This window comes from Vigna unguiculata, chromosome 9 (assembly GCF_037176805.1).
Source record: "Vigna unguiculata cultivar grain cowpea cultivar isolate G323 ecotype 2 chromosome 9, ASM3717680v1, whole genome shotgun sequence".
Lineage (NCBI taxonomy): Eukaryota > Viridiplantae > Streptophyta > Magnoliopsida > Fabales > Fabaceae > Vigna > Vigna unguiculata.
This window is the reverse complement of record NC_140800.1, coordinates 37,393,741-37,417,805: the sequence shown is the minus strand read 5'-3', so window position 1 is coordinate 37,417,805 and position 24,065 is coordinate 37,393,741. Positions and strand designations below refer to the sequence as shown.

General features: G+C 29.2%; 1 protein-coding gene across 1 annotated transcript; it reads left to right on the top strand.

Moving 5' to 3' along the window:
- The first annotated feature begins 12,851 nt into the window (after positions 1–12,851).
- Positions 12,852–14,572, top strand: LOC114162796 (LOB domain-containing protein 25-like). The gene is made up of 2 exons (XM_028046771.2): positions 12,852–13,636; positions 14,260–14,572. The coding sequence occupies exons 1-2, from the start codon at positions 12,997–12,999 to the stop codon at positions 14,262–14,264; spliced, it is 645 nt and encodes a 214-aa protein (XP_027902572.1). The 5' UTR covers positions 12,852–12,996; the 3' UTR covers positions 14,265–14,572.
- The last annotated feature ends 9,493 nt before the right edge of the window (positions 14,573–24,065 follow it).

Below are 24,065 nucleotides of genomic sequence, written 5' to 3'. Positions count from 1 at the left end.
AAATATTTTTTTAAAATCATAATATTCTTAACAAAAAATTTTGTAATTATCGACAAAATCTATTGAAGAATTTTAGAAATTTAATTATCGACAAAAATATTCATTAGTAACGAATCTGCCAATATTTTCGTGGTAAATTACAATTTGTATTATCAATGAATATTTTCACTAGTAATATATTTTTTAATAAATTATGACTTATTACAGTGAATATGTTCGTCTATCAATAAATTTTGTTGGTAAAATTGTGTTGCAAATCTGCTTTGGGTTTTGATCAATTCGTGTAAAATTCGTCAGCAATTATATGTCTTAAAATTGGTCGATAATTTATTATTCCATTAGTGAATTTGTTAGTAAAAAGAACAATAAATTTCCTATAAAGTATAATGTTTGTTTTGAGTTAAGTGGAGATGGGTTAGAAGAAGAGAGGAAGAATATAAGGAGGAGGATGATGAGGAAGAGAAGACACAATCGATGTCGATGGTGGTGGTGAAGGTAGTGTCAGAGCCGAGGAGACTCAAGGATTAGAGAGACCTAAAATAAACTTATGAATGAGACATTTTATTTCTTTTTTTTTCGAGTTATGTTTATACAAAATTATTATTAAATTTTCAAAATTAATTTCATGTAACACATTTCTTTTTCAATAGATTATAAGGTTAATCCATTTAATCTTTGTTAAGATATTGTTGATCTTAAATAAGTTTTTATTATCTTTTTAATCTTGTGAAACTTTTTTCGGCTGAAGCAACTTATACTGAAATTGTTATCATTTTTCTATAAGGTATATATGCATTTGGAAAATAATCTATTCTTTTTACATTATTAAGAATGTCAATTGGTTTATCATTTCCAAACCTATAAATCCCCTTCAGATATTTATTTCTGAAAATAAATCAAATCCATCAAGATCCAACAAATCATGTTTTAAAGATTTTTCAAGATTTAAGCATTTCTCTTTTAAAAATGTACAATCTAATAACTTTAATTTTTTAACACTAAATAAAAACCAAAAATTTATATTGTTGCTTTCACCTATATCTATACTGCTATTATTTTATTCATCTAAAGAGTACATGCATATATTTTCTAATCCATTTTTCTTATCTATTTTTACAAATTTATTCATAACTCTTTTTGAGATGTAATTAAACCTTCAACTTTTCTCTTCTTCCAAGTTTTTGAATAACTTAATTCAAATTTTTTAGTTGAAATATTCATATATTTTTATCTGAAATAAAAAATTATAATATATAAAACACTAATAAAAATAAGTAATTAAAAAGAATGAGTTAAAACAATAAAATCTAATTTTAGTTGTCAAGAAAGTAAATTCAACCGTAGAATTGTATTATCTAAAAGTCTCAAGTCTTTTTACTCTTTCTCAAGTTTCAACTTCTTTACAAACTAGCAAAGTTTATTTTGTGATTAATAGTTAATAAAAACAATTAAAAAAATTATTGTTCTTCTTAGTTAGAACCCTAAACCCTAATTTCTAAACAAAATAAGGGAAAAAAACATATTTCTAATCCTAATATAAATTCAATAAATAAAATAAAAAAAAACATCACAATTAAAAAGAAAAACACACTAATCAAAAATGGAAATAAAAAGATTGGTACACGCGGACAATATGAGAGTCAAAGAATGAAATATGTCAAAACTCTAAAATGAAGAACTCTAAAATTGAAGAAAGTAAGGAGAGACAATTAGTGAAATCAATAAATGAGAAGTCATTAAGAGATAAAAGAATAAAACAATATCAAAATTGAAGCCACAAAGAGATAAAGGAATAAAATACAACTAAAATACAACCAAAATTAAAGTCATGTTGAGATAAAAGAATAAAATAAAACCAAAATTTAAGTCACATAGATATAAAAGAAGAAAATAAAATCAAAACTAAAGTCACATAGAGATAAACAAATAAAATAAAACAAAAATTGAAGTCACTCATATAAAAAAAGAAAATAGAATCAAAATTGGTTATAAGAGAATAAAGATAATTAATTATTCTCTTCCTTTAAAAATAATTATAATTTATTGTAAAAAAGTTTAACTCATTAAATATCATTTTTAATACCAATAAAAATTTTCAAACACTACTAATAATTTAATTAAATTTTATTATCAAACATAAACTTATAATTAATTTATTAGAGCTATATTAGTACCAAATGCTTTTTAGACATTTTTTTTCTTAAACATAATTTTATAACTAATTTAATAGAAATATATTAGTGGTAAAAAACTTTTGAGGTCTTTTTTCTTCAATATAATTTAATAAAGGTATATTAGTACCAAATCTTTTTTAGACCTTTTTTTTCTTAAACATAATTTTATAATTAATTTAATAAAGAAATATTAGTATTAAAAAAACTTGATGTTTTTCTCCAATACCTAAAGCGAGTGCTTTTATCCTTGAGTCGGCCTTGGACGGAGCAGTAGTGGTGGTCACAACAACGGTGACAAGCAAAGGTGGAGGAGGAATTGGAGGAGGAGGAGGAAGAGGAAGAGAAATATAAGGAGGAACATGAGACAATTGGCATGGTGATGACAATGGAGGGGGGGAGAAGAGGAGAAAGAAGGAAAAAAAAAGGGTAGGAAAAAGAAAATCTAATCAATATATTAACAGATGATCAAAATTCGTTGATAATTACTGACAAATATTTCTTACGGATACTTATTGATGGATTTAGCCATCGATAATTACTGACATATTTTTTATCATCATTTTTTTTCTATTACCGATGAATTTTCTTGTAGTGAATTATTAAATATGAAAATTTTACATAAACTTTTATATTATTAAATAAGATATCATTTTACAAAATAATAATAATAATAATAATAATAATAAAATATTATTTATAATAACTATGAATAAAATATGTAACGAAATTTATACGTTCTTTGTTATTGTATAAATATATAGATATTAAATGATAATATGTATTATACTTATCAAATATAATATATAATTACACGTTATTAATATTGTATTTATATAAATATGAAATAATAAGTCTATTAAATATAGGCTTAAATACTTTTTTCGTCCTCATTTTCGTAGTGTTTGTTGCGGATGGTCCTCATTTTGACAGAATGTTTAAAATGGTCATCATTTTTATCAAATGTTTAAAATGGTTCTCATTTTCGCACTGTTTAAATCAGTAACGGATCACCTGTACAGTACACCTAACACACTCCAATGCAACGTAATACAAACAGTGAGTGTCACCTGTACAGTGCTCCGTTACTAATTTAAACAGTGTCACAGAAAAGGACCAAATAAAATACGAATTGTGAAAATGAGGACTATTTTAAACATTCGGTAAAAATGAAGACCATTTTAAACATTATGTCAAAATGAGGATCATCCGCAACAAACACTACAAAAATGAGGACGAAAAATGTAATTAAGCCTTAAATATAATATACAATTAATATTGTATAGACTGTATGTATCTAATCTTACACACGACATATGTATTAATACATAAACTAATATTGAGATATTTATTTAACTAATTTTAACATCTAAAAAAATGTGTCTAAAAATTTAGAGAAGTGTTCGTTGAAAATCTTGTTGGGTATCAGAGTACCAGCACAAGTACTCACAACTAAAATAAAAGATGAAAATAAAGGAACAAAAACAAATAATAGGCAATGAATTTAATTTATTCAAGAAAAGAAAAATTACATACCATTCTCTCCAATCCTAGGAGAAAACAATGACAACCCCTCTCTTGGAAATAAGAAAAACTAATACAAGGAGAACCTTAAAGGAGAAACTAACCTTCTCTCTTAGAGGAGAAACTAATATTCTCTCTTAATTCTTCTCTCAAACCAATAAAGCAAAAAGGAATAGACAAGGAGAGACTTTGGGATGATTTCCTAAGGAAACACTGGAATCCTTTCATAACATTAAAAGTAAGCCCTAAAGTAAGTTCCCATCAATGTGGGACTTCTTTTCTCACAATCTCCCACTTGAAGATTTTGAATCAATTCTTCACACCATGCTTTATTCTCTGCCTTCATGTTGCTTGTTTTTCTGGTAGACTTCAGTATGATCGAATCCACGTAGACTTTATTGACACATAATTCTGATCCTCCAAAACGCAATGCAACACCCGAGGTTCCTTCTAAGGACCTCTTGTCAATACTTCACTGCTCTCCACCAAACCCGCCATGAACCTACTAACCACTCCCACTGCTTGTGCAATGTCTGGTCTTGTACACATCATAGCATTCATAAGGCTGTCCACCACTGATGCACTCGGTACCCGAGACTTCTCCATCCTCTCCGCTTCACTGCTAGGACTCATACGTGAGGAACAATTGATAGAAAGTGGGGTAGAAATTGGCTTACAATCTTGCATGTTGAAGCGCCACAAGATTATCAGTAAGTATTTCTTCTGAGAAAGCCAAACCTTCCTATCTTTTTTGTCTCGGTGAATTTGCATCCCTGAAATCCTTGTTTGCTGGTTCCAAGTCCTTCTTCTCATACTTCCTAGCCAATTGTGCCTTCAATTCCTGGATTTGAACTTTGTTGGGGCCTACCTCCAACATGTCTATCACATACAACATCAATGGTATAAACACCCAGTCTGTTGTAACCGAGGCTTATGAAGGAATCAAATCTCTGATACGAACACTTGAGCTCTCTTTAAACCATATTGAGATTTGTTCAACCATGCAAACCAAGTTTTCTTGTTCTTTAACGCCTTCTGGTTGGAGCATCATTTCATTTCTATTTAACAATAACCTTGTGGGTAAAAAAGTGGGACCCACAGGTGGTACCCCTTCACATTGTTAGCATAGCCCAAGCACTTATTTTTTCCTAGTTTTAAGCTCTACTCGTGCTTTGGATTCCTTGAACTGGTAACAACACATTTGACTTTCTCTTGATGTAGTACACCTACAATCTCATGGAGTAAACTTTGATTCTCCTAGTGATAACTCTGGTGATTCCCTTACATTAGAATAAATCAAGTCTTCTTGTGTTTTCCTTTTTCCTAGTAGTCAAACTAGCAATCTGCGATCTATGACTATGTTTGTTGGCTTACCACACAGTGCTCGCGTAGAGATAAAACAACCTTCTTGAGCCCGAGTAAGAGATTACGTTCTGCATGGATTTGCAAACTTCGCTCTGACTTATACCCAAGTTTACGATGTCACATCAACATCGCTTCTTCTTGACTTGTCGATGCAACCATTGCATTAGCTTCCTGCAACGTATCTCCCAAAAGCACATACACATCTGCCATGATCTTTTGCGCTTTCATGACTTACCATATCTCTCCTCTTCTTCACAGAATATCTTCGTCATCCGAGGTATTTGCCATACAACCTTGTGAGGTTGATGCCTCAGAGTTCTTTCCTCCATTCTTCAAATGCCAACAATCTTTCTTCACATGCCATCTTTTTGCTTCATGAGACTAACTCCCACTAGGTTCACGTTCTGTTGATCTACCTATCGTCATCACCAAAGCTTCTATTTGCCTTGCACTTTCCACCATATCCTCTTTGTTCTTTCGCCTGTATTCTTCTTCAAGAAGAGCTCCAGCAACATCCTCAAAGCGTAGGAGGTCAATAACGTTGTAATTTGTAATGTTGATGACAAGCTAATCATACAAATCAGGTAAACTCTGTAGTAGAAGATCCGCACGTTCATTTTCAATTATGTTGAAATCTGCCGTTGAAAGTTGGGCAAACAACGTATTTAGATTGTTGATGTGGTCTGTCACCGATGTGGACTCACTCATTCGAAGAGTATAGAGTTTTCTCTTCAAGAATATTCTTGTGTGAAGTGACTTAACCTCGTACAGGCTTGTGAGAGTATCCAAATCTCCTTCGCTGTAGTCTTCTCTACAATGCTGGATAAAACCGCATATGCCAATGCTAAGTGCAAATTTGCTATAGCATTGTTATCTATTTCCTTCCACTTTTTATTTGTAATGCCCTCAGGTTTTTCTTCAATTGCTTCTAGACAATTGTCCTTTCTCAAAATTGTCTACTGGAACAATGGAGGTAGAACGTGAACCAGTGCACCAGGTAATTCCCAGGAAAGAGAGGTGGGTCACTAATGGACACGCTTAAGTACCAAGTCTTTCCTAGCCAGAACTTTCCTAGATATGCACTTTCACATTACCACACTTTATCCACTATCACAATACTATTCTAATGACAATAGCAGCGAAATATAATTACACGAACCAACAGCTCTGTTGGGTATCAGAGTACCAGCACAAGTACTCACAACTAAAATAAAAGATGAAAATAAAAGAACAAAGACAGATAATAGGCAATGAATTTAATTTATTCAAGAAAAAAAAATTACATATCATTCTCTCCAATCCCAAGGAGAAAACAATGACAACCCCTATCTTGGAAATAGGAAAAACTAATACAAGGAGACTCTTAAAGGAGAAACTAACCTTCTCTCTTAGAGGAGAAACTAATATTCTCTCTTAGAAGAGAAACTAATATTCTCTCTTAGAAGAGAAACTAATATTCTCTCTTAGAAGAGAAACTAACCTTCTCTCTTAGAGGAGAAACTAATATTCTCTCTTAGAAGAGAAACTAATATTCTCTCTTAGAAGAGAAACTAATATTCTCTCTTAGAAGAGAAACTAATATTCTCTCTTAGAAGAGAAACTAATATTCTCTCTTAGACCCCTCTCTTCGAAATAGGAAAAACTAATACAAGGAGAATCTTAAAGGAGAAACTAACCTTCTCTCTTAGAAACTAAAATATTCTCTCTTAGAGGAGAAATAGGAAAAACTAATACAAGGAGAATCTTAAAGGAGAAACTAACCTTCTCTCTTAGAAACTAAAATATTCTCTCTTAGAGGAGAAACTAAAATTCCCTCTTAGAGGAGAAACTAATATTCTCTCTTAGAGGAGAAACTAATATTCTCTCTTAGAGGAGAAACTAATATTCTCTCTTAATTCTTCTCTCAAACTAATAAAGCAAAAAGGAATAGAAAATGAGAGACTTTGGGATGATTTCCTAAGAAAACACTGGACTCATTTTATAACATTAAAAGTAAGCCCCAAAGTAAGTTCCCATCGATGTGAGACTTCTTTTCTCACAAATCTCATATAGTTTAGGATGTGTTTTCTTCCAAAAAAAAAAAAAATTCTTTAGAGGGATTGTAAGGTGCAGATTTGGAGTGTAATTCGTGTTAGTTTCATAGGATTTGAGGATGATGGAAGGAACAAATTTGCGAGATGGTGAATTTTTCCGATCTTGCTTAAGGTGGGCGATTTGAGAGTTTGATACGAGCTTTTTTACTATATTATCCTCATTGAATTGACGTGCATGGTTGAGTTTTGCAGTGGTCAGAATCAGTTCTAGATGAGATGGAATTGATTTTGTGACTTGACAAAGGAAAAAATTGGTTCTGGATGGGGTGGAATTGATTCCAAGAATTCCATGCATGTTTACGAATCGGTTCTCATCTTGATGTAACTAATTCTAGTGCATCATTTTCTTATACTTTTTGGGACATGGGTAAGCATGCATCATTTTCTTACACTTTTTATTACTGGAAATTTGTAAATCAAGTACACGTACACCTGCATTCTTTTTATCTTTTTGTTTCTTTATTTAATTTCATGTGCAAGGACTATTCACGTTTATTATCAATTTTATAGATCATAGATTAGTTTTGCTAACTCATATATCTTTGCTGTGATTGATACGTGATTCGATCTTAGAAAAAAGATATTCGTATTTTTTTTTTTAAATTATTGAATAACAGTTTTTTAAATAAATAGTTGTAACTCATAAAAAATTATTTTATATTACTTTTAACATCAAGAAAAATTTAATAATCTTTATTTTTTATCTATTAAAAAAATATTTATCATATTAGTTAAATCACTCGCAAATTTTCATAAATTTCACTATCAAATCTATTCATTTTCATCTTCAAATTCCTTAAAAAAAACAAAACAAATTTTATCTCTAAATTCATTCAAATTCATCTACTTACTCCCTCAAATTCATCCTCTAAAAGAAATTATATAGTATATAAATAAATATAAATTTCACCTCATAAATTAATTTTATAAAATTATATTAAATTTAAAGTACACTTATATTAGAGTAATCAAAAATTCTAATAAAACTTTTTTCTGTTGAGCTTATATTACTGTGTCACCTTACACATGAGTTTTGTAAAATTGTTAAATGTAAAATTGTTAAATTTAAAGTCTATATTCTCAACATTTGGTATAAGTGGATGAGTGAGTTTTAAATTATTGAATTAAACTTAAAATTTATTTCTTAATTTTATTTACCAATATTTTAGAGTATTGGTTAAAAAATTAAAAGAAAAATAATTACTAAAACGAGAGTATATTAATTAAGTGAAAAGGAAAATCGTGGCTACAAGTTTTAACTTACCATTGCATAAAACCCGACAGATCAATACTAATTTTAATTCTGTTCTTGTCTTTGGTTTCCATTACCAATTGATATAACAGAACAGGAATGCTGTGAGAGAAAAAGCAAAAAAGATAAGGTTAAATAAAAATGATTTTATAACAAACGTTGAATGATAAAAATGATTTTAAAGTGAAAAAAAAAAATGTGAAAAACTGAGTGAGAGTGACGCAGGTGTTTGCGTGGAGTTTGTAAGGAGGTGGGTGATAAGACTGAACAAGACAAAATGAGTACCTGAAGTTGAAGATGATGACAACATAAGATGTAAGAGAAAAGATAAACTACAATATTTTGAGTTGTTCCACAAAGAAAATGAATTAGAAAGAGTAGAGAGGTAATGTTATGAATTTGAATTGATAGAAGGGTTTTACAGTGAAGGAGGAGTTAATGAGAAGAAGAGAAGAGAGAGAAAAGAGAAGAAAGAAGAAGACAAAAAGAATGGATGAAAGGAGATGAGAGGAGTACGAAAGAGGAAGCAGAGGGGAGGGCCAGTGGGAATACATTAATGGCATGAATCCGTGTGCACGCAATTGCTCACCAACATACTGAATCACTGACACTGTCTCATCCCATCCCATCTCATCTCATGGTCCTCACCTTCTTCCTTCCCTTTTGTCCCCTCTTTTCTTCTTCCATCTTCTCTATCTTCTCCAACACCACCACCTCAATCCTCAATAATCCTAACCCTAATAATCGGTACTTCCTCTTTTATTAATTGCACCACCACCAAGCACGTGCTTCACTCATTAATAATAATCTCACAAATATACTTCAGTTTCATCAATGCTGGATATCCTGCACAATCGTTGACCCCTGAAAGTGACTACACACATCACAAACCACCAACGACGAGCTGGAGCTGACGGCTGAGACCTTCACGGTTAAGGTTTTGTCACTTCCCTTCACATCTCACTAAAACGGTAAATTCAACCACACTGCGCACCTCATGGAGAAAAACTCGGACGTTAACTTTTCTTATTTACCACTATACCCTTCCCTTCTCTTCTTCTTCTTCTTCTTCTTCTTCTTCTTCTTCTTCTTCTACCATCATCACAACAACTCTCCATTGCGTTCCCCTCGCACGCTGCACGCACGTGCCACCTACCTTCACTTTCTCATACCATTTCACTTTTAAATTTCAAATTCCATTTAATACCCTCATCTAACTCCTTCCTTCTCTTTTAAATACCACTTCACAGTTTTTTAGAAATCTTTTCTCATCATTGCTTGCATTCATTCTTTCATACATTCTCACACTTGTATTTATGCTGTTACAATCAAATTTCTTTCATTCCACCATTCCACCACTTTTGTTTCTCTATGCTAGTTAAAGAACTTGGCCTAATATACTGCATCAATGCATTTATTTATGTATTGACAGATGTAGAAAATATTTATATTAATTGTATATAAGTTTAATTGTTATCACGTAGGGTAAATTTTTTATATATAAATAACTAGTTTTAAAATCTAAAGTCAATGAAATCATTGTAAAATCTATCATTACGAAATTTAAACTCATCCGATTGGTCAAATCAAAATGTCGGTGCATTGGTTAGGTGATAAAGTCAAACACGTTTAATTTATTAGTCTACAAAAATTGGAACCCGGTAAAATCCATTACAAAAAATAGTTTACGTGGAATAATAAAATATGTTGTTTAATCTGTTTGTCTTTCACAATAACACAAAAAATCAACATAATATATTTCATTGAACTATTGAGTATATTTTAAATATCTAAAAACTTATAAACTTATATTTTATTAAAAATATAATTATTTAATATTGGTGCTGAATTAAGTAATATGTATATTATTTAATTACTGTTGGTTTGCCCAATATCTGTTAAATTTCAAACCAATTTTTTTAATTTTTCGATTATTGATTTAGTTGTAAAAAACGGAAATGAAGAAAATCACTAATATGCTTGAATCATTCTAAATGATCCAAAATCACATTAAAACATCAATTAATCTGACTTAATTTAGGTGAATATATTTACATTTTGGACGCATGCTATTACGATTTCAAAATTTATTGTGTTTAAATAACTTAATAAATTTTATGTTGTATGAAAAGTGTACTAAATTTGTATTATTAACTTACTTTTAGAATAAAAATATTTAAAATCATTTTCGAACTCAATTTTAATTAGAATCAATTCAATCAACATGAATCCTACGAGAATTGGACAGTCATTTTTTTAAAATAATTACGTATCATTTACTGACTAAATGAAATTGTATTTTGTTTTAAATGAAATGGACGGATACCAAAAATTAACTATCATTATGAAAACTAATTAATACTTTGTACTTATAATGTATGATTACTCAAATGAAAGGAACATGAAACAAACTGTCATCCTCTTAGTATCAGTTTTTTTTTTTTTTTTAATTTAAAAATAATAATTATTCTTATATATATATATATATATATATATATATATTAATTTTTATAATGTAATAGGCATCTTTCTTTCTGCTTGAAAATAGTTATTATAAAAAAGTGGAAACAGAAAACTGTTATTGTAAGAAAAAGCTATGATCTGAGTTTGATTATAAGAAAAAGAATCTGGTCATCCTTCTCTTTTAAATAATTATTTAAATGTGTAAAAAAGAAAAAGATTAATAAGTAATTACTGATTTTATACTGTTAAAAAATATTATTCTATATAAAAAATTTCTTAAAAAAATTAAGCCAGCATACTTAAAAATACAGTATTTGGAGGATTAAGTTTTACTCTCCCTTACTGTCTTAATCAAAGATAATTTATATTTATTGTTGATTCGAAGATAATAATTGAGTTTGTAATCAAATTTAGAGTCTACTAATATTATATGCAATTACATACACTTAAACTTTACAACACAGGTCACACCCGATTTTGTAAACCTAAGTCTGAGTCTGAATCAATATGATGCATTTATCTATTATAAATAAAATTTTATTTATTTATTTATTATCCTGACTTGAAAATCTGGTTTGGTCTATTTATATAACTTATTTTGTGAAAAAAAAAAACGAAATCAATTATGTTATTGAGTGTAAAACATTGTTGATCATATAAAGTATGCTTTAATTTTTAAAAACTAATATTCAAAGAATTAAAAAGCTTAAGCAATAAATCAGTTTGTGGAAAAATGGACAAAACCTATATCGTTATATCGTTACGTGATAAAACAAATGAAAAAAAAACCGCAATAAAAGAGGAAGGAAAATAATAACGAAAGCTTCAATATGAATAACCACTTATACCATCTATTGAATTATGAGGCTGTTGAATTGTCACGCTATTAGTAACTTACGGTCAACACTAACTCTCTCAAAATTACCAATTTACTCTTGAAAACTATATATAATTAGTAAACATTTATAATACCTAAATTAATTCAAATAAAAGGGAACTTATGAGATTCATATAAAATTTGAATTTTATAAATTAAAAGTACACAAACAGTAAAATATTTTTTTAATTATGTTATATATATAATAAATAATAAATTTATTACATTTTACGATGATCATCTTAAAAATTATACTAATAATATTTTCTAATTAAATAATACTATAAAACTCTGTATCCATTTAATTTATACTTATATTTATTGTATATTTTTTCTTGCACTATATAGTTAAGACATTTATATGGAATGGATTAATATTTTTTTACCCACCATAAATAGAGTTGAAAATAGTCACGGGAACGAATCACCCATGAATCCATATATTTAATAGTTTTAAAATTTCAAAATTACAATTCTATTAAAAAATTTATAAATATATAATGTTAATAGATAAACAGGTTGTTTGTTGACAGGCCTTTGTTCCTAGTTTGACCCCTAATTTTGTAGCAGAAGAATATGAGTATTATAATTGTTAGAATTGATTTAAATAAATAATTATAAATATATTTGGTCCTCCACAATACAACACTATCCAGCGTTGAGAGTCAAAATATGGATATCTGTACACATACCTTTTGTGATGCAATTGAAGACAGCATTCAGGAATAAGCTTTTATTTGCATTCAATATTAAAAGCGCAGTAATTGCTCTTAGTTGACTATTGAAAACATGCTTACAACCAATCACCCCATTCACACAATCAATCACCAAATAAAAATATTCTACATTTTCCATTATTTTCAACTACTGGGTATTATCGCTATAGTAGACTATTACATAAGTAATAAAGATTACTTCCAAAAACAAGTGACATTAAAAAATAACAAAAAAAAAAAAAAAAGAATTTTGGATTTGATAATAAAAATGAGGTCAAGTGCGTGGCGTGGGTAGCGAGTAAGTCGGGGTGATGGGTGCAGCAGCAAAACAAAATCTGAAATGGCATAATAGCGAACATCATCAAGAACAACAACAACGAGAACCAACAACTCATGTCCTCTGACCGGGGAACTTTCTGGATCTCTTTAATAAACCTTCGGATCTTCTTCAAAGCGGTGCGTTTTATCCACTTGCTAAACCACCAGACCTAATTACTCAGGAGAGTAATCAAGTGTTATTATAGTAAGGAGAATAATGTCCTCTTCTTTGTCGTCGACCAATTCGCCGTGCGCCGCGTGCAAGATTCAGCGCCGGAAGTGCACGCAGGAGTGTGTGTTCGCGCCGTATTTTCCGCCGGACAACCCGCAGCGCTTTGCCTACGTGCACAAGGTGTTCGGTGCCAGCAACGTCGCAAAGCTTCTCAACGAACTCAACGCGGCGCAGCGCGAGGACGCGGTTAAGTCCCTCGCCTACGAGGCCGAGGCGCGTCTGCGGGACCCCGTCTATGGCTGCGTCGGTCTCATCTCCATCCTCCAGCACCGCCTCAAGCAGTTGCAGACCGAGCTCCACCACGCCAAGAAGGAACTCGCCTCTTACATCGGACCCCACGCCATGCTCCCTCCTCCTCCTCCGCCTCCGCCGCAACCGCGCACCTTCTCTCTCTTTCCCTTCAAAACCGCACCTCCCCCTCCTCATCAGGATCTTTTCGCCTTCACTGACGACGGTGCTTCCGCTTCTCACTCTTCCCACGCCGCCTTCAACCACCTCGCTGTTCTCTCACCTACCCTCGCCGCCGATCACGCCTTCCCTCACGCACCCACCCACCCTCTCGCTCTCCCGCACCACCAACACCTAATGCTCTCCCCTATGCAATCCAAGCCCCAAACCGACCCTGGTAATCTTAACCTATATACACATGCCCTCTCTTTCTGTTGCTTGGTTATTAGATCAACACAATAGCACTCTCTTAATTTTGAATACTTGGCATGTCATATAGTTAGTGTTTGGAAAATCCAGTTTTAAGGGTTTGCTGAAAGGTCTTGTCTTGCGTTTGTGTTGTGTCCCTTTTAACGATCGTGGTTTTACTTGTGTATTTTGCAATCAGGGAAGTAGCATGTGCAAGTAGAGAAAGTAGAGAATAAATCAGTAGTACTATAATAGGAATATGAAATTATGCCTTGACAGAACTAGAATCCAAAAGGGATTAGCCCAAGTTGTTTCATTGGAATTAAAAAGAGAATCTTGGTTTGTGTGCTGAGAGTGTTTTTCCTCATTCGATTTTATTTTCCGGACTTGTGATGGTTTTGCTGCACCTAATCAAGGAAGGGTTGATATATCTTCTCTCTCACAGTGAGAGTATAAAACAAAAACAGTTTATTCTTGCCGTGTTAGAGCAGCAACGACATGAGTATGCATTTCTGTTATGTCCTTTTAGGTTTGAATGGTTTTTGTGTTAAAAGATTGAAATGATTTGAAACAACGAAGGCGTTCTAATGTTTATTTTGTTATGTTGTGCAGCTTAATTGTTCTGAATGGAAAGCAAAAAGGGTGTAAAGAAGGAAGAGTGAGAAAGTTGCAGAAAGAGGAAGGAAAGTGGTGAGGGGTATATGAGACTGACTAAGCCTGCATTGTTTTTTGGGTTTGAACTTTTTGATGATTTTCTAGGTAGATGCATTTTAGAAAGTAGGATCTGTATTGATGTTAGAGAATGGTTTTTCTAGTAGAGAGAGCAACGGATTTCTCTTATCCATTTTAAGAGTGACATACCTGAATTCTCTACTACTTTAAATACTTAATCCATATTTACAATTTTTTATTTTTCTCTTTTTAACCTATTACATTATCTGTTATATTTGTGTTTTTCTGTTCAATCATTTCCTTACTCTGCTGGTACGGGGTTAGATTATAATGTTCAAATATCTTTTTTATTTTAAAAGAAAGTGTGAAACTAAACATCACAGTAATATTGAAGTCCAAGCCTTCTTAATACTTCCTTTGTCATCTTTATAGTTTACAATGATGGCATACTGGATCTTCTTATCATGCCATGTTCCTAATTCGGTGGAGAAAAATAAGTTTTAATTTTTACTTTTACTGTTTCTAATATCAATAATGTGTGATTTTAATTCTTAGTTTATTTAACCACTTTTTTTATCGTCATTTTCTTTAATTTCTTAGTCATTTAAATCACTGTTTAGAGTTAAACATTCTTTTTCTTTCTGTGGTTAGTTTTCTATGGATAAATTGTCGTAAATTGAAAATTTTCAGATTCGAGGTAAATTATTTTTTTTCAGAATTTTTGTTCGTTGCAGTTTTAAGATATTATTCCAAACAGGTTACTTATTTTATAAACAATTTTACTTTTAAAAAATGTTCTACAACTCTTAGTATGTTTAGCCTGATGCAAACGCCTTTTATCCTCATTTTCTAGTTTATTTATTTATTTAATGGTTTTTTAGTTTATTTATAAAAGAATATTTATTACAAAAACCGAATAAAAAATAATTAGCTACTATAGTGACAAATTTAAATACCAATTTATAAACTTAAAGTTATTAATAACTAAAATATTTTTAAAAAATTTAATTGATCACTAACATAGTTTCTATTATGAATTGTTTTTTAAATTGTTCACTAATATAATTTCTAAAATTTTGACTAACAAAAGAATTGGTCTTTAATTAAAAATTTGGTCTCTAAACATATTTTTTATCATTGAAAGTGATCATTATTTAATAATTGTCTTGTAGTGATTTAGAAATTTTCAAGATTTAAAACATATGTTTGTCTATATTTTTTTTCATTTTCTTATTTTCACCATCATCAAACAATCTTGACTTAGTCAGTAATTTGTCAATAGTATTACATCTCAGCTCTTTGTACAAACCTCCAAAACCCAAATGTTTTCATCGAGAGTTTGATCACATAAAATACTCTCATAAAAAAAAATGAAATTACCAGTTTTAAGAAAAGAGAGGGACTAAGTTCTCTTATTTAAAAATAAAACATTTAATCTGTTTAAAAATATTTGACGAAGAAAATGACACGTGATTAAATAAAAAAAGAAAAAGGTAAATAAAATCTAATAAACTGGATCTTATTTATATTTTTATTTACTATCAACGATTAGATTATGTCTCAGGTGAAGACATTGAAGATGATAGTAAGGTTAAGCAAAATTTGATAAAAGGAGTTTAAATTTATAGGTTTAGTAGTAAGCCAGAGAAATGAGAAGGCAATATAATTGTATGGTCGAAATTGTAGGGCATTTGTTTTTGTTTTCTTAGTAATAATAATATTTTGGACCAGCACTTTTATAAACAGTACAAGTAAAAGCAAGATGAAAATATGAAATTAAATTTTATATAAGTTTAAATTTATAATAATATATAAAAGTGATTTTCTCTTTTTTGTTCACATTTTAAAATACTAATTTTACCCTTTAAAATATAACTATTTATAAAATTTTTGAAAATTAACCATTACTTTTACAAACTTTTTTATAAAATTGTCTATCTTTGTCCTTCTCTTTTTCTTTATTTATCAATAGGTATTCTCTCATCTTTTTTGACTTTATTTTTAATAATATAATTTTATTTTATATATTAACTTAATAACATTATATTACTATAATATCACGTATATTTAAAACAATGCGTACACACAATCACGACAGCACCTATGTGTATGTTTATTAATTTATAAAATTGTTTGTGTAATTTTTTAAAAGTTTATTTCGAATCTCTTTGTAAACTAACTGTGGTGTAGTGTATAGTGATATTTTTTAAAAAAGAAATTAAAAAACACTCATAGAGAACATAAAGATAAATAGACGTAATAATACATACAGAAATGAATAAAATTATTTTCTCTGGAGATTCTTAAATAACTTTTTTTAAGCAAAGATAGATGAATAGAAAGAATAGATAGAATATAATGGACTGGTATCTGAGTCCATATTCATAATGGGCTTCTAGGCCCGTTTACTCGCCAAATAGACCTAACATTTATAATAAGACATGTGTAGGGAAACAGATTCACAACTAACATTGTACTTTCTGCAATGTATTTTATCCTCTTTCCATTTTTCTAGCTCTCCCAAAAGCCTCTCTTAAGGAGTCCTAGTGAGTTAAAGAAACTAAACTAAGATAAAAACATAGCAAACTAATTGAACTTTATTTATTGACATCAAATTAAATTATTTGTAATTTAAAAATATTTTAAATTATAAATATCAAAAAATAGTTTAGTGTATTACTTAAACTATTATGATTGTTGGAAAAAATTATTTACATCATCATCCATTATCGTTCTTAAAGTTACTTTTGTCATGTGCATTTCTGATTCTAATATTTTTTTTTATCATAAACCAAATATAAGTTTTAAAATTTTCTTTTTAAAAATTGCTTCAATGTTAAAAATGCGGTTCTCAGTATTAGTGTTGATATTACATTATAAGAAGATGGCACTGCCCTGTATGCTCTTTAACGACAAAAGTTTATCTTTTATGTCGTCTTTCCTTCCGTATTTAAGACTTCGATAGTAGAAAGAAATAGAGTGATAATTTTTTTCTCATTTTCCGGTGTGTAATAAACTAATTTTTCTACCTGTGCCGCAAAATTTTCGTAGATGTAATATTTTTTTGTAATGAAAATGAACAATGAGTACTGTATAATAATATATGACGAAAAAATGATACTTTTATAAATTTGTCAAGTGTATGATACATAAAAAAAATGTCATCTATGTTATTTAATCAATTAAGAAGCTAATAAAAAACATAGCGTTGTATATTGTTATAATCCATAAAAATAGTTTGCTTTTATAATCTTCATTATCTAACAAAAACTTGAAGCAAATGAGGTGGTTTTTTAATAATGGAAGTTCCACTTTTTCCTTTTGACAACACAATGAGAATTGTACATGCTTTGATGTGTTAGACTTTTCTTCTCTTTCTTCATACCAAAGTTAACCTTGACAATATTGGCATTCACACAAAGGTTGTCCAATATTAAGAAGTTTTAAATATAATAAAAAAAACATAAGATCAAATGCATGTATTTAATGTCAAGTTATGTAAAATTGGTGTTTGTTTACCTTGTAATTAGGACATTTTGAATAGCATTCCTTTGTATTTGCAGTATCTGCTCAAATTGTAGTAGAATGAAATTCAGGGAATTAATGATCCAAATTATGTAGTTATTTAATTAAATCACTTTTTTTAAAACAAAAAAACTTCAATTTTAAAATATATATAACACGGTTAACTAGATAATAAAAGGTCCTACTGATTCAATTTAATTTTAACTGATAGAAATTATTTATCCTCTTGACTTATTTCTTGTTATTTTATTCTTTTAACATAATTATAGATGGTAATGCGGACTGACCTGTGATCCATAAAATGCAGATTGGGATGACCGCTCCACATTGAAAATGTGGCTTCAAAAGATTGGCATGCCCTGCATAAGTTCTAGCCTGTGAGTCCGCTGGTTAGCTTTTTTTTTATGATAAAGTTTTCAATGTTTAATAAATTGAAATTTTTTTTGCAAGTTCACAAAATTAAGCAAAGACTTTGGGGAGTTGAATGATAAATTAATAATCTAACATTTTCATCATATTCATATTCTTACTTTGACATGCAGATGAATTCTTCAAATTTTAGCACATTCAGAAATACAACACTTGATTTTTTCATTCATACAAGAATTTGAAATGTCCATGTAGAAGTTCAGACGGAAAATAACTAACACACACAAGTGCAAGTTTTTATTTTTTGTGGGTCGCGAGCCAGCCCGCCCCATCCCACATCTAATCTACACGAGCTGCGAGTTATGCAGGTCTGACTTTTGTGAACCAACGGGCTCAATATCTCAGCATGTCCTGCATTTTTTCGGCTGGCCTACGAGCCAGTCCTCTAAGTCAAGCCCACATTGTCACCCTAAACATAATATGTAAGTGTGTATATATATATATATATATATATATATATATATATATATATATTATTCCACTATTTGTTGATTTGTTGAAGGTTTTCCACTAACTTAACAATTTTGGTAGAATTTAAAGTTTTTACCTTTCCATCTGATGTCTAAACAACTTCTCAAACCACCTCACAGTATTAATGTCACCCCAAATGCTGCAATAATTTCTCCACCATAATCCTCCATCCTATGTTTAGACATGAAGTATGTGGTGTTGTTTGTGGTGGAGATTTTGATGGACCTTGTAGTTGCGCTTATAATTGAACTTGTGGTGGATTCTATAGTGCCTAACCATGTAAGGGATCTTGTGGGGAAGTCTATTATGGTGGACTATCTTGTGGTACCATTTATTGCTCAGTTACAGTATGAGCAAAATCATGATAATGTTGGTGTTGTAAATGAATCTTTGTTTGTTAAGAATCTAGATATTTATACTAGTGGTGGTGTGTCAGTGGATTCTGATTTCTTGGCTGACATGCCTTCTTTGAAAGATGTGACTCCTATTGTCAATAATTTACAAGGTTTTCAACATTTAAACTCACCTCATTGTAATTTTGAGGTAGTTCCTAATTTTTTGATGACTAGGAAAGCTCGTTTTACGGAATAATTTCCTTTTCCAACTCTAATCACTATCGTCATTGTGCCTCCTCCTCCTCTTCTTTTTCTTCATCTTCCTTCTCTTCTTCTTTCTCATCCTCCTTCTCATCTTTAATTTTATTCCCACTAATCTTTCTTTAATATATAAAAGAATTTCATCATATTTATCAAAACATTTATAACTTATTTTATGACAAATAAACCAACAAAAGAATTAAAATAATAAAAATTACAAATTATCCATAAAATTTACCGACAAATCATAATTAATGAAAATATCCATCAATAATTTAACAACGGATCATACCAACAAATTTTATAGACTAATTCATTACTAACAAATTTAGGTTTACAAACATATTTATTTTCAGCAATAAAATCTCATCAATAAATTCGAAAGTTCATATAACGATAATGTTTACGGTTTTAATTTAAAAAGGCAAGTGATAACATGCATCATTCTATACATTTATCCAATATGTTAATTTTTTTTGAATTGTTCTTCTTTTCATCCAACTTTATCCAATATGTTTTGTTGAATTGTTGTCCTTTTCTTCTAGCTTTTTTATAAAGTATAAGGTATACTATTATAGAAAGAATGGTAGTGGTCAAAAGTCGGTCACAACTTTTTCTTGCCTTTACTTCATTACAACAACCTAACCTGTTGAATACATTTGTTTCGTTATTTTTTAATACATTTGATAATATATAATATGTGTTTTTCTTGTAAAAGAATTCATGAGAAATTATTGCAATAAAAGTTTAATCGGTGATGTTTTAGGGGCTGGAAATTACAACTATGGACCTATTATTCTATGTTTATATTATTTAAGTTGATATTAAATTTTTATTTTACGTTACTTGATTTTAGACTACAATAATATATGAATTGAATTCCTAATAATTTTAAATATTTATTTTTACGTTTTTAAGAATTTATTTTTTAATATATTTATAACTTTTTAAAAATTAAAAATGAAAAACTAAAAAATTAATCTAAAAAAAATCAGATTTTTTTAATTTTTTTTCCTAGTGGAACAATATATATTTTCTATGTGCAGTTCAGATCTATAATTTTAATGCCAAACTAAATCGTATCAGAAACATTTCTATATTAAAATCCTCATGATAATGAATAAAACTAAATATAAAATAAATGAACAAAATTAGTCTTCAAGTACTTTAGTGGTGTAAAAGAAATAGAAGAATTAAAAAATATATATAAAAATAAAGGAGAAGGAAAATAGTTTATTCTAATTTTTCAATAGGCATATATTATTACATTATGAGACCGTTGATTTTAGCTTCTTAAAATATAGCGTCGGTCATTTTTCTGTCATTGGAACAACACTAAGTTTGTTTTTGTTTCTTGAAGTAAATTTGATACATTAGACTTATTTATATTTGAAGGAGAAGAAAGGTAAAAGTTTGGTTGTTTGGACTAATAGAAAGATGATAAAATTTGAAGAAAAAATAAGATAAAAATTTATGAAAATCATATAATAGACAAAAATAATGATTTAATTAATAAAAATATAAGATCATCCTTTTATCCTTACATATAAATACAATTTAAATTACCAATAATGTAAATTATACTATAATAAACTATGAGTGATTATTTAAATTGAAAGAAAACAATATTGATAAAAATATACTAAATTAAAATATGTTTTTTAGAAATTAAAATGAACTAAATTTTGGGATTAGTTTAAATAAAATTAATTAATAATTTCACATTATAAAATTATTTTAGATTGAGATGAGGTTGTTTAAAATTAATATAAATTCAATAGGGTAGTTTTAAATTAAATTATCCACGTTGAAAATTGATATCAACATTTCTTGTGTGATGCTCAAATAACATTCCAAACACGTTGCAAATTTATAATATTTTAACAAAAATTGTATTAACTAATTTAACCTAAATATAAATGTAATTTTTAGCTAATTAAAAATTGACTAATCTACCATTTAAGTAAAGCACTAACTGATTATAATTTCAATAATTAAAATTTAGGTTCAATATGTTTTTGACCCATTAATCTTTAGTAAAAATTAAAATTAGTCTATTTTTGAAATTTTTTTCTAATTTAGTTTCCCAACTTTAAAATTGTGTGAATCTAGTCTTTTTCACCAAATTTTGTTAAGTTTATTTACATTTCAATATGTTTCATGATAGTTTCTTAGCTAGCATTGAAGTACAAATGTGTCAAACGATGTAAATAACTCAAATGCTATTATAAAATACACTTACAAGGACAAAAATGGTAATTGCATGGAGAATGAGCTGACTTTCCACTCAAATATCCTTACTTTAGAGAAGATATGTCTCTCCCCCACTCCTCCAAATTCATCCTTGCAAATCATCCCAAATCACCTTAATTTTCATCCTCTGCTACAGTAACTTGATAGAAACAAACGGAGACTTTGGATTGGGGAATGAATTTTAAGGAGAGTGAATGGGTGATTTAAGGAGATAAAGAGAGGATTATGGTGTTGTTTGGATCAAGCGATAAATAATGTGATTTGTGTAGATTTGATATGAAAGTTTGTATAAATTTGAAATGAAAGTTTGTGAAAGTTAGTATATATAGATTAAAAAAACTATTTAATAAATAAAAGTATGTGATTACCATTTTACCCCTGCTCACAAATGTGGTATAAAAATAAAGTTAAATTTGGGAAGATAAAATTTAAATTAGTTGCGTAGGGAACAAATTTTAATTACATTTTTTAACCACACACATAAATAAAAGCACAAAAAATATAAATCCCACATCCACCACGTGCATTCTCCATTTTTAACCACTGCGAGGTTGAAGTCCGGAAGAAGATGAGTTTCTTACCTTAAGAAGAAATTTGGACTAGAATCCCACATCCTTATTTTAAAATAAAACAAGGACAATTTGGACTTTGCAATCTTTATAAATAGCACATACTCACAAATCTCTTCTACTTGAGTGGATCACTCTTATGTAATCAATTGCCTGTAAGTTAGTTCACAAACATTGAAACAAACATCCAAAGTCAATCTCAAATCCGCCTTCTAACACACACGTGAACTAGAGATAACAAATAAATTCGTCCTCATGGGTATTGTCCAAACTCATTCCCGTTTTGACGGGAAATCTCCGCATTGACTGGGTATGGGTATGAAGAATCTCCGACTTTTTCAATTAGATATGAGAATGGGTATAAGGATGTACATATCCCGCCATAATATTTGTCCCTGCCATATCTTTATTCCCATTTAAATTAATAAAATATTCACAATTAATTAAGTAACCATATATATATATATATATATATATATATATATATATATATATATATATATATATATTCAATGTACATATACGATATAAGGCCATACATCCGGTCAGAATTTGTATCTACTTTGTGCACCAACGCTGATGTTCATAAAATAAATAATTCACAAATTGTTGATTAGATTCTTGTTTTCCAAAAAGACCCTAAATATCATTTTTCTTTCTTTTTAAGCACTTGAAAATGATGCATGCATGTTACTTAATTTTCATTTATTGTGAGGAATAATTATGTGATAATTTATTTAATTTTAAGTTTAAAATAGGCTGGGTAACGATGCCCCGGCAAACACGCAAGAGAACAAAACCACAAATATATGATGAGAAAATGTGAGTGAAGTAGAATAAACTGCAAAACGCCGTGAGTTGCTATTCCACAATTGTTCAACTACCAAATTAATTTCTAATGTTTCCCACCATTCAATCACTATGCCTAAGATAATGAAACTATACATAACCATCAATCATTATACGAAAGACAATTCAAAGAAAAACATAATTTTAGGCAACATTTGTTTTTCAATCTAATCTTAGGAAGAATAAATGGAGTCTTGTGTACATGGGGCTTCCAGAGACATTGAAGCATGTTTGATTAAAACAACATTAATATATATATATATATATATATATATATATATATATATATATATATATATATATATATATATATATATATATATATATATATCAATTTTATATATCTAGAATTAAAATAAAATTTTCTGATACGATTTAAATTTGAATCATACATATTTTATTTTAATTTCTTTATATTTATTTTATTAAAAACGAGTAAAAGAAAACGTTAACCTGACACGAAATAAAAAAAAAAAGTTTATCTTGTTTAAATTAGGAATTGGGTCAACATAAATATATAAGGTGGTCCGTAAACCGACCCGAAGTATTTCAGAAATATAATGATTGTATATAAAAGTTAAAATTAAATTGATGTAAATTAAAGTTTTCAAATAGGTGGGTGTATTAGTTATTGTTCGTCTCGCGTTTTCTCGATTGTTAAGCGATATAACACTATCTAATAAGATAGGAACAGTTATATATTTTGAATTTCATTTTTTAATTAAAATTATTTTAACTGTTAGTTGAAACCAAACGTAAAATTCGTAACTAATTTGGTATTTCTTTCTTTTTTTTTACAAATTTACCGAGTCCATTTTCGTACTGTGAATACTATAATAGATGGTCTTACATTTGAAGGGCACAACAATGTTATTTTAGTATTTCGATTTGGTTATTGTGTTATTACTTAGGATTAGTTTAATACAAATTAACCATGAGGTAATAGTAGATACTTACGTGTATCCTGATAGTGTAAATGAGTATAAGGTTAGCTTAATGCATAATAACCATTTTTTTAATATATTTTGCATATAAACAAATAAAAAGAAAATCA

What these genes read in the sequence shown, in the direction of transcription:
- LOC114162796 (XM_028046771.2), top strand. Translation starts at nt 12,997, where the DNA reads ATGTCCTCTTCTTTGTCGTCGACCAATTCGCCGTGCGCCGCGTGCAAG.